The sequence below is a fragment of the Trachurus trachurus genome, assembly GCF_905171665.1.
Source record: "Trachurus trachurus genome assembly, chromosome: 12".
Classification (NCBI taxonomy): Eukaryota; Metazoa; Chordata; class Actinopteri; order Carangiformes; family Carangidae; genus Trachurus; species Trachurus trachurus.
In genome coordinates this window covers 9,568,559-9,585,880 of record NC_139908.1, presented here as the reverse complement: position 1 = coordinate 9,585,880, position 17,322 = coordinate 9,568,559, and the positions used below count along the sequence as shown (strand labels likewise).

The 17,322-nt window shown below is 43.0% G+C and overlaps 1 protein-coding gene across 1 annotated transcript in view; it reads right to left on the bottom strand.

Moving 5' to 3' along the window:
• lamc3 (laminin, gamma 3) overlaps window positions 1-17,322 on the bottom strand; it is a gene marked incomplete at both ends in the record, with an annotated part of 111,749 nt that overhangs the window by 50,956 nt on the left and 43,471 nt on the right. The window contains 5 exons of the mRNA XM_083983926.1: window positions 4,346-4,465; window positions 4,755-4,891; window positions 5,842-5,940; window positions 11,539-11,656; window positions 12,716-12,904. Of these exons, the coding sequence (XP_083840052.1) occupies window positions 4,346-4,465; window positions 4,755-4,891; window positions 5,842-5,940; window positions 11,539-11,656; window positions 12,716-12,904 (663 nt within the window). The remainder of the gene's footprint in view (window positions 1-4,345; window positions 4,466-4,754; window positions 4,892-5,841; window positions 5,941-11,538; window positions 11,657-12,715; window positions 12,905-17,322) is intronic.

Below are 17,322 nucleotides of genomic sequence, written 5' to 3'. Positions count from 1 at the left end.
ACAAAGCATCCTCCATGCTTTGAGCTTCTCCAGTTGTTGTTTGCTGTCGGCTTATTATTGCACAGTGAAGATCTTAGGGTTTGCGACTGCTGTTTGGACTAAACCTAACTCCTTTAAAATGCCAGCTTGGGCTCTTAAAAGTGAAAAAATATCAACAATCTAATTGGTGATAAATTCAAATGCTGCAGTCCAGGGTTAGTCCAAATAAAAGATGCATTTACTTGAATAAACATATGGAGGAATAGAAGAGAAATGATCCAATGCATCAGTCTGTGCTGCTCTATTTCCCTTCTCTTTCTATGATCGGTCTGAAGTCCACTGAGTGCACTGCTGTTGACTCCCACCCAATAACACAGAGAGCTGCCATCCCGACAAGTGATAGATGCCTGTATAACTTTTGGGGAGCGGTGGAGGAGTTCACGATCAATCCGGGGTTTAGATTTTGCTCAAACCAAATTAAATAAACTCCATTTCAATTAAATCGCAGCCGCCTCACACAAACTCAAAGTCCCACTGAGGCTCTAACATCGACCACCGTGCAGACAGTCTGAGGGCAAAGACTGGACAGACAAACTTTAAACTTTTTTAACAGGTCCAACACTGTCAGAACACTGAACCTGCACCGCCTGCAGTCACACAGGCATACGTGACCCGCAATATCATTATACTTCATGAAGTTTCATTCATATTCAAGGGCAACGCCGGAGCAATATACAGGACATATGCACACATGCATATGCAGAGCGCCTACGAAACTGTAGGTAACGGAGGAGGGAGGGTGGAGTGCAGAGCAGAGTGAACTAGGAATGGAGTGGGAGCAGAGATCAGCTCTGAGGACTGGTCTCGGCTCTGAGGGTCCTCGTCCAACCCACACAAAAGAGGTTTTGCCCAAAATGCAAATGAGGGAGTCATACTGTTCTTTTAATAGAGGGTGTGTGTGTGTGCGTAGACCTCAAAGTGCTTTGTTGGCGTGGGCGCGCTGCCACAGGTGCAAGTCAAAAGTTCAGTCATAACTAAAGCTTATGAGGAGAGGTTTCATAAAGTTGTTATGTCTGTGATTGTTTTAACTTGTCTTGACAATTAAAACACAGTTAAGCAGGAATTTGACATTCATGTAATTAAGGGGGGGTGTAAATAACTTTTCTCTGCCAAAAACGGTGGTGTCTCGCCAGGAGCGAGTGGCAGTGATTATCACCTGAGCAGCGCTTTGTTTGGGAAGTGATGAGACGAACTGTGGAAAGCTGTCTTGCTGGCGAACTTCAGTAGAAGAATAGACAAGAGTTAAAGGGACTGTGAGGAGTTTCGGAGAGCAAAGTGTTTTCACACCACATTTCCCGTGAGCCTCCGCGTGCACAGTGAAATTCTTGCAAGACGGATGAAAGCAAAAATATTTGCCAAGAATGCTTTCATTAATCAGGTTCAAAGACGATCAGATACCGTCGTAGTTCCGACCATAAACGGCGATCCGGCGGCCGGAAAACCAAAACTAGGAAATGCTGGGCGAGTCAACCACTAAATAATATCAAAATAACTATAAAGACCAAGATACAGTATATGAATCGAAAATGGACCCATTAACAAGTGTGGGTAACGAAGATTCATCCACATTAATATGAGACTCTTTTACAACCAAAAGCAAACTCCTCTGGGTTTCTTTAACAGTGAGGTTGCTTCCCACTGCTGGAGAGAGGAATGAAGTTTGATGCTGAACTTGCAACTTCTCTTCAAGATAATGTTAATGCTAAGGTAGGCTATGTAGCAATATGAAGAGACCTCAAAATATAACCTGATAAACTATTGCACACCTGAGTTTGTGTCGACTTGAGCATATCAAACTCTTTCCTCTCCCACTCCAGCCAGCTGACTTCATCCCAGCTTCTTTTCCCCGGCGCTCCATATTCCAGGTTTTTATTCTCTCCCTTCCTCCAGCTCTGATCCTAACCCACTCAATTTTCTCATTTCCCTTTGGTGCATCTCCTTTCTGTTTTGCTGAATCCTTCCAGTTGACAAGGCCTCCAGACTGGATTACATGCAGGCCTGCATGCAGGTAGCACTCAGGTTGTGTGAAGCAGCAATTGCCGCTTGAATCGGAGTGACAGGTAGCCGGGAGCTGCTCTCGTGGATCTTTGCTCTTCCTTCCCTCCTCTGCTCTCCAGCTGAACACAAGAGCAGCCATATGCTGCTGTCTTGCCTTCTACTAGAGGGTTATTTCATTAAAATTCTGTCTATCTTCTTTTCCCTTCTTCTTCTTCTTCTCCTGCTTTTTCCTCTTTTTTTATTTCAGTCTCCCTGCTGCTCCGGGCTTTAGCAGGTTGGCCTGTGCAGCACATACGGAAAAGGATCAACATTCCCAGCTCCCCAACAGATGGCTCTAAGGATTCATGTTCGATGAAGTCCCCTTCAGCGTGAAGCGCCGGCTCAGCCAAGAGCGCCGCGGTTACTGTCCAGCAGATTCAAGTGGTGACCACGGCCGTTGGAGGCAGGTCAAAGCAACTGTTTAGGGAGGTACTTCATGTTTGTCTATGATAGTTCCTGGCAGCTGCGCTCAAGTGTTCAGGCTGTCGAGTCACCGCGGGGACTCGAACTCCGCCTGTGTCAACCGTCAAGCAGATGTCCAGGATCAGGAGTGTTCCCGGGAGCATGCACATAAACATTTGGCGTTCGCATTCGCTCAAACCTACCTACATAGATTTATCACTTGACACACTGGTAGTGAAGGGAGGACACGGGAAGAAGAGGGAGCAACTCCGACTTGCCTGACTGACGTAGGCACAACACCGGCCTCGCTGTCAAGAGGAATCCATTGCCTCGCCTTATTTCCTTTCACATCTCTCTCTCCCTGTCTCCCTGAGTCTGTGACATCAGCTAATATTTCTCAAGCCAGGTGAGCAACGCAGATTCCCAAACACTCATCTCCCTCTTGCCTCCCCGGTTTGGGGAGAAAAAGAAAAGAAAAGAAAAGAAAAAAATCGATGATTGAATCCCGTCCCTCTATGTGGCGGCTTAAGCCCACGACAAACTACTGTACGGGGACAAATGCGTTCATGGGAATCACAGGCGTTGCGGTTCGTATGATGTTTGACATGGAGCTGTCACTCAGAATTATCTCTTCACTTTGTTGAGGAACACAGTGGAGGGGATTTCAGAGTTAAAAGCGAAAAAGAGCAGCGGCGGCGGCGTGAGGGAGAATTCCAGAGCTATACTTCCAAAGCCTCTGCCGCTCCGGTCTAATCTTTAAATTAACTATACACATGCACCACTACAGGAAAAAAAAAAAAAGAAAAGAAAGAGGCGAGAGAAAATGAGATCATTAATAGGGATGGCAAGGCAATAGATTTGTGCATTTATTATGTGGAGAAACAACATAAACAAGCACTGGGCGAAGTAGATAAGCAGCCTGCCACAAAGCTGCTCTTGGCCAGTTGGGCCACTAATCTGTGTGGCCTACAGAGACATCACCATAGACTCTGTGAAGAAGAAAGCAACTTAAAAAAAACACATTATTATTAACTATGTACATTTATAATTGCATATATATGGAAGAGCGTGCAAAGTGTTCATTATGGTCCTGTGCTCGTGTCACATGTATATACACACACAACTTCTGCACGTCTAGCTGTGCATTCATTAATGACATTCTGCAAATTATGCCTGACCACCAGGCTTTGCCACATCCTCTTTTCAGCTGCGAGCATGTCATCGTTCTAAAAAAAGGATGCCTCCAAATGGAGTCGTTCTTTGTGATCGCTGCGCGTTTTGGGGCATTAAAACCTCCAGGATGTGGAGCTAATGAGATTGCTCCTGTTTTGCTTCTGGCTGGAGGACTTCGCTGCACGGCGGCCAAAAGGGGAATGCGAGTTGATGCCTAGAACCGACTTAGTGCAGGACAAGAAGAAACCAAGCCAATTTTCACTTTGTTGCTTCTCCAGCATGGCCAAGACATCCAATTCCATCAGGCATTTGCTGCAGGGGCAGCTGATAGAAATGGCCCCTAAGTCCTGTAGCTGGGCCAGATTATTCCCTTATCTTCTAATGGCTCTGATAAGGGCCTGGAAGAAATGGTGTCAGAATAACCGCCGTATGACCGACTGCCAAAGACCATGATTAATCTCAGTCAGGAACAACAGGAACAAGCTTTGGTTATTACAGATGCTCTACGAACACTAATATAATTTACAAATTTGCTAGAAGAGAAACAAATGCAGATTTATCAGCTAATGGTGGAAACACTCGCACGTCGTCTTCTTGGGGGGGTTGTGACCCATCCGTTTGACCCGAGCTGAGGGAATGATTTGTCCTCATCTATCCAATTCAAATTCGCTGTTAATTTTTCTTCTCGACTCACCGGGAGCTTTGTAGAAGCCGACGTCTTCCTCACTAAGAGGCAGCAGGTAGACTTCACCTTCCTTCCACAGCAGGGGATGCTCCTGCCCCCCAGTGAACTCTCCCACCCAGCCGTCCTGATCTGGAGGTTAAAGAGGACACGTCAAGACATGAATCACTGATCCTTTTTTCCTTTTCAAATCAATGAACATCAGCCTGTATGTGATAAATATGTGTATAAGTGTTTGTGTTTTAATTGGGAATGTGTCCAGACTGTTTTACTCTCTGATTAATGCCGTCTCCTGATTTATGAGGACGATCGTTCAGAGGGAACAAAAGAAACATTACCGGTCTTGTTAATTTCAATTTCATCTCAGTATCTCGTTAACAACAGGACCTGACTAATGGCTGCTGCGCCTGTGACATTATACCTTCCATAAAGTCAGAGGTGATGTTGACAGCAGCGTAGTGACCCGACGAAGAGCAGGCCAGGGAGTGGCCGAAGCAGAAACAAGCTTGGCAGCCTGCTGGGTTTTCTTGTTCTAAGTTGAAGAAGCCAGGCTTGCATCTGTAAGGCACACACACACACACACACACACACACACACACATAAAGTCTCATGCATTAAAAAAGTTATTAACATGCAGATCCTGCACACACGTTTCAGTGCAGCTATTTGCCACATCCTCGCCGGCGTGGTGTTATTCTCACTAATCTCTTTAAGTTGTTCTCGCTGCAGCAGTCGTGTGGGGGGGGGGGGGGGGGGTGGGGGAGGGGGGTGCCGGTTGCTGCTGCAGACTGCGGAGTTAAGGAGGAACAGACCGAATGGAGCTCAGCTGCAGAGACCCTGAGCTCTGACCTACAGACACTAGCTGGCATATGGGTGGGAAGGGGAACACTGCTAAAAATCAGCCACTACACTAGTCACATTACACAGGAGAGGGGCCTGCTCAACGAGCCATGAAATCAGCAAAAAAAGAAAAAAAAAAGTCAACAAACAGGGAGCACAGAATTATTCAGTAGTTGGAGACCTGGGGCTGTGTGTATTGCTAATGTCACAGTGAGTTTATCTGTTTGATCCTGCATCCCAGAGAGAACAAGATAGAAACAGACAGGGAGAAGCACAGACTTGGTTATTGACATATTGTAACAGTCACAGCCGCCGTCCAAGGAGTCAAAATGACGGATAGTCTCAACATTTTTCAACAAATAATCCCCAAATCATTTTTCTTTTTGGCTTTCTGCTGCACCTATAGGACCCACTGGGTGTGATATACTTTATATATAATTTAAATAAACAAATTAGACATGAATACTGAATCTAGGAGTACTAATCAAAGTGATTAAAACAAAAAGACATGATCAAAACCATTAGATTCTGTTGAGAAAAAAGAAAAAAAAAATAGATGAAACACTTCTTCACTGTCTTCAATTGTTCCACTGTGCAGTTGCCTAGGTAACCACAGGTCATGTACGCACATTGATGACGCAAGCGGCAAGCTTATGGTTATAACGCACCTGTCACAGGCCTGTCCCTCCACGTTGGGCTTGCAGTGACAGCGTCCATCCAGAGGAGAGCAGTGGTCCACGCTCCCGCTGGGGTCACACTCACACGGCCTGGAAGCAGAGTGGGATGTGAAGATGAGAGAGAGCGTGAGTGTATGTGTGTGTATGTGTGTGTGTGTTGTTGTGAGAGAAGAACCAAGAATGTCTAAGACAAGGACAAGTTAATGTTATGCATAAGGCCGGGTATATTCTCTGTTTGCAGGCCCCACCCCCCACCCCCACCCCCACTTCACAGATGGTCAGCTCCGCAACAGCAACTCTACAACCCGGTGGGGTGTCTTGCTCAAGGACTCTTCACCAACAGGGATCCTTGTCTTGTCTTGTCTTGTCTTGTCTTGTCTTGAGGTTTGAACCTACCTGGGCTTCCAAAACAACTGAGCTGACCCTGACAATGTGTTTGTGTCATCCTCACGCTGAATTAAAAACGCAACAACAAGTGTTTCTTGTTAAAAATGATCAACTGCGAGATGCTTGATAGCACACAATCCATCATGCAAAATTCAGAGGCTGCGCCGAAAACAACCTTGATAAAAGCCGGTGAGAAGGTAACGCGGGTCAGCGGGGTCCTGGATTATGTTGAAATGCGTTTGATCACCTTCATTGATTGATTACTTTTGTTTGAAACTGTAACACAGAATCTACTTTTTAATGACGTGCTATTACGAATAATTCAATTATCCTCAGGCAAGCCGTCGCTGCTTGGTTCTGCTCCAGTGGTCTGAGTAATTCACACCTCAACTCAACAGGCTGATTTTGCTGCTTGAATGAGAGAAAAATGTGTGGATGTGTGAGTGTGCATACATGTTGACAAGTGTGTACACATACACATATGTGCTGAAAAACCATTGTAGAGAGCAGTACATTTCGGGGGAAATCTAACATTCAACTACAGTATTGCACATATTGATTTATGCATTCGTTACTTATACAAAATGAGCGGCTTAATTTAGGATTTTATTCATTGGAGCTATTGCTTTCTTGAACATCACTTTAAAGAGGCTGTTTGTACGTTTTCTCTGCAGTCGAACAAGGTTGCTTGGCAAAAGCAGGTGGTGATTTTCCCTTGATAAGAACTTCAGCGATCATTATCTATAGAGTACAATAAGAGCCCGTGATGCCACCCCTGGGCAGTGCTATGTCTTAAGAGGAGATCTGAAACTACAGCGAGTCGTTATTGGAAAGTCACAAGACGGGCTGAGGTGGGGCTAACTGACTTATAGGAAGAGTCAACAATACCAGTTCTTGGCCGTGTAGCAAACACAAAACTTAGAAACAACTGCTTTGACCCTTTATTGAGCAAGTAACTACATTAGGTAACTCATTTTTGACAAATAAATGTAGTTATTTAAGGTTAATCAAAGTATTTTTGCAATTTTTTCTTTTACAGACTTGTATTGTATTGTATCCATAATATTCCATTAACTTAATTGGAAAAAGTATTATCGGTGCCTTTAAAGGGTGAAGAACGAACGACATATAGCTACTTCAGTGATCCTGATTTGCAGAAACATTTTGAAGTGAACTCTTTTAATAACCTCATTAATGGTTGAAATTTTGAATTTCCAAGCATTTAAATGAGTGCCATATAAAGCGTTAAAACTAAATTAATTTATGTTTTTAGCAAGTTTTGGGTGGTGAAAATAAAGTGTTAAAACAGCAGTGACATGTTCTCATGTACTGTATTAAGCCAAATATGCTAACAACTCCCCATCAGGTATGGAGTAACCCAGGTACAGTATATTTTAAAGCCGAGAGGAATCAAAGTAAATCTTATTGTGTGTGTATAATGATAAAAAAAGAAATCTTGAACTCTTGAACTCTTCTTGAACTCTTATACAGAGTAAACTCGACAGCTCCTGGGAAAAATATCTGTCTCTTTATCTTTACCTAGTGTCTTCTTAAATGTTCCACTAAGTTTGCAAGCTACTCACTAACTTTGCTGCTGGACAGGGAGTGTAGTATAATGGGTTTTTTCGAGCTATTAGCTGCCTGGAAACAACACTTAACGAGAGCAGTGAGAGTGAACCTGAACGGTGAAGTTGGGGGGGTTGGAAAAAATCTAAACAATTAGCAGAGAGATGCTAAAAAGCGCAGCAGAGCCGGGGGAACCTGCAGAGTTAGGTAATTGTCTGTGGGGTCATGACGATGAGTGATCCTTCTCACACTACGTGTCGTCATTAGATGCATTATTCATGTAAAAAAAAAAAATGTTTAAGAATAAATATCAAAACTTTTCATCCACATTGTTTATCAAAGCTAAAACTAAGTGTGTGTTTAGCAGTCAGTGCGCTACCTGTTGTCACAGTATGCACAGTTACGCTGCGGTAGAAATAATATTAACACCAAACAGTCATTGAGATGCGATTCAGCACCAACACAACTTAGCATTCCCTAGGCAGGTGGAGGGGGTCAGGGAGAGCCAGCTTGGACTTCTTATGAATATAAATACTACAACATACTTCTCTCGCACACACATGCACTACAATATGCATTTAAATGCTGCCCAATTTGCTCACACACTTAGTAGTAGAGTGCTCAGGTCAGAGAAAGTTGGAATTTTCTTTTCATCATCAAGATGCAGGCGGCAGGTCGGCACGCGGCAAAACAAAGGACGCAGAAAAAAAAAAAACACCCCGACCACGTTAAAGCAGAAGTAAGCGATCCGGTCGTTTTGGCTAATGCTGCGTTCCAGGCAGGCTTTTGAAATCGTAAATTACAGCTTCAAGTCACAACTTACGATTTTGTAGCGTTCCAGGCAACCCACTCGTGTTTTTCCGACCTGTTTTGTGAAAGTCACTATAACGGCCACTCGTAACTTCCGACCCGTGAACTCGTACCGGATCGAACTGGTACGACTTCACAGGTCGGAAAAACACGAGTTACGAATTTCCTTGAACGCACCATAACAGTCCTCGTCCCTACGTCACCACATTCACGGCATCCCTTGGCTGCACACACAGCCCTGCATGCCGTTCTCTCTCCTCATTGGATAAAAACTGTAGGATACGATAAATGTTTTCTCTTCGGCTCAGAGCAGAGCAGAGTGACTGACAGACCCGTGTTTCGGTCCAAACACTCTATGTAAGTGATTGCTGTCGGAAGATATAACTATTTAAGACTTATATTAACACAAATATATCACTCACTTCTGCTTTAAGTCAGTGTGCAAAACCTCCAGACGTAAATCACTCTCATATCTTAGGAAAGAAAGCAACTGCGGCTATCGTCAAAATCAGTTTAACCCACTGAGCTTACTTCTGTAGCATAATGAGGCAATGAAAATCAGAGCCAAGCACAAACACAGAAAAACAATACTTCAATAAATGTTCTTCTATTTTGCTGTTATTCAGAGCGCCGCCGACTCAATTATGTAATCAGCCCCTCAATCTGACAACTGTGAGATATTTTTCCAATCAGTAATTAATTTGTTTCTGAGAGAAAACACCAAACGTGGAAGTGGAAACATTTACCGACAACAACCACAATGTCATTCATGAATTAGAAAAAAGTATTGCTAATTTGAACCGTCAATGATCTATGAATAGTCTACGTATGAGGACTTTGGTCAGAGAAAGCAACCTTAAGATACAAATCATTAAGCATTCAATTATCCCATGAAGAGAAGTTTTTGAGGCTAGGTTTTTCTCCTTGAGGTTTGGCTGCAGCTAAAGCTCGTCTCTGAAGTTTTCTGAAGGCAACCGAGGCCGGATCCAGTCACCATGGTAACAGAGGAGACCACATGGTACATAAGTAATCTTCAAACGCCAGATCTGGCTCTCCTGTTGGTCAGAACCGCCGGCCGACCGACCGCAACACTGACAACATGCAGCAGGAGGGGGATTCACACACAGCAAAGAAAAAAAAGTTGGAGCTGTGTGTATTTCAGAGCGACCAGCAGCAGGTCTGTGTTGGTTCAACGTTGCAATAACAAAGAAGTGGTGGTCTGATTCACTTCAGAGTCAGAAAACTTTACTGTTGACAGGACATTTTCTTTGACGCTGCCTGTAGATAAAACAATCAGCAACACTCAGACATAAAGACAAACAATAGAAAGTGTATATTCCTAAAAGCAACTATATGAACCAGCATAAAAAAGTAAAGTGTGTAAAGTGGTATAGTGCATCAGAGTACATAAGATATTTGTAGCTATGGGGATGAATGTGTTCTTATAAGTGGTTTTGTTCGCCAGGGTGGGATCTGTTGTGATGAGGTTAGCTTTCCTTCCCTAAGATCAAGCAAAAACCTCACATTGTTTTTAGTTTAGTTTTTATAATGGTTATGTACTGATGTTTTTGATTCTTTTGGTTTTTTGCTTTTAGAATGTTTCTGTATATGTAATTCTTGCTGCAGCTAACAGGGATCTTAAACCCTATAATTCTGTGTAATACATCTAATAATGGAATAAACTGAAAACTATTGTGATATGAAAAATAAACTAAGGTCAAACCTCTGTGATACAAACAAAACGGTTGTACAAGTACAAAGAAAAGTTTGTTCTGATGTGGAAAAACAACATTTTTTTGCAAAAGATTTGGATTCTAAGGCCAAATCTAACAAACACATTTTCTAATTTCAACTATGTAAAAGTTCAGAAGATGATAGCATTCGTTTGGCTCTGGTTTTGGTAGCTTTACCTATGCAAGTGGATTATTCTCTGTTTTTGTTTTCTATCAACTTCTGGTGCAAATAATTGTCTTTTTAGCTGCTAAGTGCTCCACAGCGTTCAGCAGCTGGAGGCCACGGCAACGCCACTGTGTGTTTGTCACAGTAAAACCTCACAATACACAAATCTCAATCTACAGCTAATTTCTTATTTGTAGTACAATGAAATGTATTTGAGATAATAAACCAGTTATTACTGTCAACTTATGGATTACCTTAAATGTTTAGCACAAATTTTTGCATTAGAAATTAAATGCAAACAATACAGATTTACATAATAAAACAATCATACGTCAAGTTTGCTTCATTCAATACAGACAAATAAAAAGCAGTGTGGATTCATGGGCATTGATCTGATTGGGTGTTGGTGAACACTGTCCTGCTATCTTGTCAGATGGGATGGATGTAATGGGCATTATTTGTAGTTAGGAGATGAATATTGATCAAAGGACTCTGACAATATGTTCATTATGACCAAAGATGTCAGGGAGGATGTGGGAATTTCAGAGATGAAATGACGCTGTACTGAGTCAGACTGAAATGTTTGCTCTGCTGAAATCTTGATTGAATCGAAACGTTGATTTACCCACAGTTCATGTTTCCGTGTGGGAAATTACAGCAGTCTGTGCTGTTAGAGCGGTTCTTACTCTCATACTGTATTTGGCACATCCTGGTGCCCACTGATAAGAAGGCCACTAATTCACAGTGGCGTCACATTGAGAAATGAGAATCCTCTTGTTTACCGCTGCTTTGTAGTTTGATGGATTCAGACTCGGGGAAAGTTAGGTGTTTACTGCAAAACAGGGAAGATTTATTTATCCATCTGTTTCACTGGACTACTTACATCTTCTCTTCCTTTCTCTGAATCTCTTTGCCACGTCTTTTGGTTTATTTTTAAACCTGTTATTGTCTTGTTTCTTGTGTGCGCCCTCCCTGCGTGTTAGTAACGTCAGTGCGTTTTTTTTTATGAACGTGCGTGTTGCTCACCTGCAGCCGCCGGGACCGAGCGAGTGGAAGCCGGCCTGACACGTGTCACACTTCTCCCCTGTCACGCCGGCACGACACGCACACCTTCCCTCCGCATCACACTGCAGACTCACCGAGCCTGAAAGGGACAGCAGATGGATCGTGCGGGGAAGAAAAGGAGAAAATAGATGGTAAAGGGTATACAAATGGAAGAAGGACAAAAAAGAGAAAGAAGAGGACTATTTCAAGAAAATTGACTACCTCAGAAGCCGTGAAATGTTATTCGTAAATTACATGAAATGAGTCAATATGTATCATTAATAATTTGTCCGTGGTGTGGATAACAGAACGGCCTGTACCGGAACCCAGAGATAACCATACTGTAGCAGCCTATTACCTTGAACCATATACTGTAAGCTGGTAGACTCTATCTCTAGTTAATGGAGAGAAAAGACCAGCTGAGAGAGAAAAGGGAAGGCTGATGGAGTCTGCTGTAACCTTTGATCAATATAATGGACTTCAACAGCTCTGTGCAATCACCTTACGCTATTTAGGACAGTCCGAGGAAAAAGATAGCTAATGTATATTTGTTCATTTCTCCCGCTGGTTCTTTCTCTCTTCTTTACTCTGAGGACGGCGTAATTAGGAGGCCAAACATTTAATGTCCCTTCACCCAAAATTAGGCTGTGGTTAATGAACGGGAATGAGCCTCTTTCGCTGATAACATTCGGTGAGTCAACGGGATCAATTTACAACAGCGTGCGGCTGAGGAAAGTCATGGATTTCTTTAATGGTCATTTGGGAAGCTACAGCGAGGATGAATCTGATGAGATGCGTAAGACATGAGCGGAACAAGATTGTATAAATAATGGATTAGAAAAGATTCTACTTTTAGGCAAGGTTTGGCAGCTGAGCAGTCGATGAGTTAGACTAAATATTAAAGCAGTGTTGTTAATGATTTAAAAACATTTGGCCATAACATTTGCAACAATTAATCTTTGGAGTCCTTTTTTTTCCATTTGGTCTGTAGCTTAAATCTTACTTATGGTGCCTTATTGTTGCCAATACAGCTTTCCAATTGAACCATAATTAAATTTGCTCATACCAGAGAAGACAAAAGTAGTGAGTAATAACGTTGGCGTGGATTATAATTAGGGCTCTTAAGTTATTATCAAAACAATTAAGGTTTTTTTTTTACCATTGACGTTGCAGTTGCAGGGAAGGCAGCGCTGCTCCGGAGACGTCCTGTGGTGGTTCTCTCTGCAGCGCTCGCAGTGGGGCCCGGCGGTGTTGTCTCTGCAGCTCAGGCAGCGCCCCCCACTGCCGGTGCTGCGGTACTGCTCCATGTCGAAGACGCACTCCTCTGATCTCCCGCTGCAGTTGCACTCTGTGTGTGTGTGTGTGTGTGTGAGCGAAGAGGGGGGGAAGGAGAGCAAGAGGTCAAGTGAGGAGAGACGAGGAAAGAGCAGCCACAGGGGCGGTGGGAGGGGAGAGGAGGGGAGGGGAGAGGGGAAGGGAGAAGTAGGCAGAAGAGGTACAAAAAGCGAGAAGACAGAAATAGACAAAAGGGGAGAGACAGAGAGGGAGGGTATATGTGTGAGAGATTATGCGTTCTGGGATTGGATCATAATTTAGAGGCTCGTTGCTAATCTCATTTCACACAGGCCTAATGAGGAGCCAATCGGCTGTCAGGGGGCACTTAGATAACAGTAATTCATGTTTATACAAGAGCAAATTACTCAGCTGATAACACACCATCACAGCTCTCATACCCCTCACATCAAATCCCTCCTTAGTTTACCAGTTACCCTAAGGGGGGATTTAGGTGAAATTGCCCATTTTATTATGAATCAAGCTGTCTGCTGTGCTGGCAATAACTATATGATTATTTCTTCCTGTTAATAAAGAGTCTCAACAGGGTTCACCTTATTTAAAAAGTTGAAAAAAAAGAAAGAAAAAGGATCACCGGTTGCTTTGAAACCTATTGTACAGACTTGGGACTGGTCGTGAACAAACTTAAAGAGTTATGCGTTTCATTTGCCTTCAACTAATTTTGCATAAATGAAATTCTAATGAGTAAATACAGATCCACACAGGCTGTAACCTTTTGGTAATTACTCTGCCTCTATAGCAAACATAATAGCAAACACTATTTGCATAAGCATTGCATAAAACATTTATATGAAGTCATGTAACCTGATGAATCTGAGTCCAATAATATTCCCTTTCTTTTACCTCTCTTCTGATCTCCACCGTCTCCTGAGGGAAGTTATCTGGCTCTCCAGCTTCCCACTGCTCCACTGTGTTCACCTGCTAACTCTTACTTTCTGTTTTTAGGTGCTGGGCAGCAGTGTTATGCCTTACAGTAACATGTTACAGTAATGAGAGGCACTAGAGCTCAGCTATTAAAGCACAGTTAAAGTTTCTCTCCAGACATGGTTTCAACTATGGAAGAATATTCGGCTATGCTACATTTTAATTCTCATCATAGGAGGGTGTTTAATGAATATTTCATGCTTCAAACTACTGTACAGTCTGGTTTTACACTTACATTTTATGTTTATATCTGTGTTTTATCTGTATAGAACTGTACAATCTATTTGCTTTGCTCATTTGTGTTGTATTTTTGTATTTTGGTTGTGAAGCTTGTTGAGTTGCCCTTGGCAGGAAATGTGCTATATAAATAAACAGTTTTTTTTTTCTTTCTTCTTTTTCTTTTATTTGTACATGTGTTAAATACAGAATATGAGAGATCTGGCTCATGTACAAAAACAAATACTGTGACAAATTGTTTTTTATTGAGTAAACACTTGTTTTTCTTTGTGATTTATTAGTTTTTTAGCTTTTTTTTCCAGCTGCACTCTGCATCTGAATATGATCAAGTGAGAATCAGCCACAACAATGAAGTCATGGGCCTTAAAACTAAGACATTGAGCCGAGCTGAGCCGCACTGCACGGTCGTGTGATTGCTCTCTGTGGGGTTTTTTTTCACAACAAGTGCTTCCTCACACATCACACATGGTAATAATCTGACCCATTGTTGATATGAAAATATTGATCGCTGTAGCTTTAAGCATCCTGTTCCTGAACTGGCGGTAGGTGAGGTGGATGAAAAAGGAGGAGGACACTGCGGGAACCAGCCGCCACTGCTAGGAGTAGCCTTCCTGAACACAACATGCATCATTTGACAAATGCTGAGTCCCTTGTTATCACATCTGCCGTCCCTCTGCCCACAGGCCAACAGAATCTGAAAAAACCTGACACTCCACACAGAAAGGCTGCTACAGCATGACTCTGATTGCCGCTGGCGGGCGACTAGAACACACAGACGACCGAGGGGCCTGGCTCCACTTTCCAGCACACATCCACACAACCCCGGCTGTATCGCTGCCAGCTAGCTGTGCTGCCACTGCTGGCCAGGCTAGCTGCTAGCCAGGTAGCAGGAGTGTCAACAACTGCCTGAGCCTTTGTGTTTTCTTTTTTCGAGGTGCAAAGCTGACTCTGATAACATATCTCTAAATATGAAGAAGCCTGTGACGTATGGTATATTGTTAAAGGGATAGATAATTCAACATTTTAGCAAATTGGCCCATAATTCCTAGCCTCGTAAACCAGCCTCTCGCGGAAATGCATTTCATTTCATTCCGAGGGAGAGTCTGGCCTCATCCCCGCTGTAAGTGTTTGGCCTGAAACCCTCAGAAGGCCGAGCCAATCAGCGTCGCCGCTGTGATTGACACAGCACGTTGGCCAATCAGGGACCGACTGGTGCAAAGCCCCGTCACTACACCAACTTGCTGATTGGCTGAATGGGGTTGTCTGTCAACGCTACTACTCCCGCCCAGCTCCCGCCCACCCCAAACGCTTACAGGGGGAATGAGGCCAGACTCTCCCGAGAAATGAAATGAAATGCATTTCCGCGAGAGGCTGGTTTACGAGGCTACATAATCCCTATAGTCATAGCAGTAGGTTCATTACCTTTAATTGTCGGTGCAAGCTATTTTTAGAACGGTGGAGCAGAGCCGCGAGCTGCTCAGAGCTACGCTACGGAGGCTAATGGGATTTCTTGGTTTCCCTCATCAAACTCATCAAATACACAATCCAACAACTCCAAAACGCTGTCGTGGACAAGTTGTGACCTGCACATTCACCACGCTATGAGATAATAACGGACTGTTACAAGATTGAGTTGTTTTAGAGGCAAATGCAGAGACCGCTTGCCAAAAAATTGCCGTGGTGAATGTGAAGGTCACAACTTGTCCATGACAGCGTTTTGGAGTTGTTGGATTGTGTTTTTGATGAGTTTGATGCGGGAAACCAAGAAATCCCATTAGCCTCCGTAGCGTAGCTCTGAGCAGCTGGCGGTTCTGCTCCGCCGTTCTAAAAATAGCTTGCACCGACAATTAAAGGTAACGAACCTACTGCTATGACTATAGGGATTATGGCAATGGGCCAATTTGCCAAAATGTTGAACTATCTCTTTAGTGTGGAGGAGCATATATGAGTCAGAGGCCATCCCTCTTAAAGGGATAGTTCACCCTAGAATGATATTTCGCTCATTATCTACTCACCCTCATGTTGACTAAGGGCTGGAAGAATTATCAGAGTCCACCGTCCCTTCTCTGAGTTACAGGGGGTCTCGGCGTAGCAGTGCATTTCAATGCAACGGTTGCAAAGGGACACCAGAGCTCTTCGTAAAAAAACACACACAAAAAAACATCCAAATACCTCCATGATGCTCGTATGTAATGTCCGTCTTGTGCTGAAGCCCCAAATTGCGTAATTGTCCCGAAAAAAATTAAATAAGTCTATATTTTAAGCTTGTTTGTAGCGGAAGCTTCTCGAAGCTCCTCTTCCTGGTCCGTCCAAATCTCGCGTGATTTGCGCCGGCGTCAGTGCGGTTACTGCGAATCACGCGATATTTGGACGGACCAGGAAGAGGAGCTTCGAGAAGCTTCCGCTACAAACAAGCTTAAAATATAGACTTATTTAATTTTTTTCGGGACAATTACGCAATTTGGGGCTTCAGCACAAGACGGACATTACATACGAGCATCATGGAGGTATTTGGATGTTTTTTTGTGTGTGTTTTTTTACGAAGAGCTCTGGTGTCCCTTTGCAACCGTTGCATTGAAATGCACTGCTACGCCGAGACCCCCTGTAACTAAGAGAAGGGACGGTGGACTCTGACAATTCTTCCAGCCCTTAGTCAACATGAGGGTGAGTAGATAATGAGCGAAATATCATTCTAGGGTGAACTATCCCTTTAAAGTGAACAATTATCTGAAAATGATATTTCACTCTTGTGACTTCTGGTCTTTTCAATAGGTTTTGTCGAAAAGCTTCTTCATGTGTGAACTGAAGTGGAGAAATGAGTTTGTTTAATTATGGTTCATCATCCTGAAATGAGTTTCAGAGCAAATTGAACATCTGGTTTCTGATCTCTTTCAGCAAGTTCAAATTTATATTTGCTGATGTTTTAATTACTTACTGCTCCTGTTTCGGTACCTGATTTTTATATAACATTTTTTTCTTTTTTTGCTATAATTTTGCTATTTGATTTGGTTGTCATGACTTTAAAATGTCAATCAAACTTTGTTTTACATGTATTTTTAAAATATACCTATATATGCATTCTTTAAAATGCGATGGTGTACATCAGAAGCCTTTGATGTTGATGCCATGTTGGCCGTGTCAACCTCCTGTCTTGAATGAATACACATCAAACACACACACACACACACACACACACTATCATAAGCATGTTACAGAGCCGCTGCTTGTTTTCCACCTCGGTAAAGATGTGAT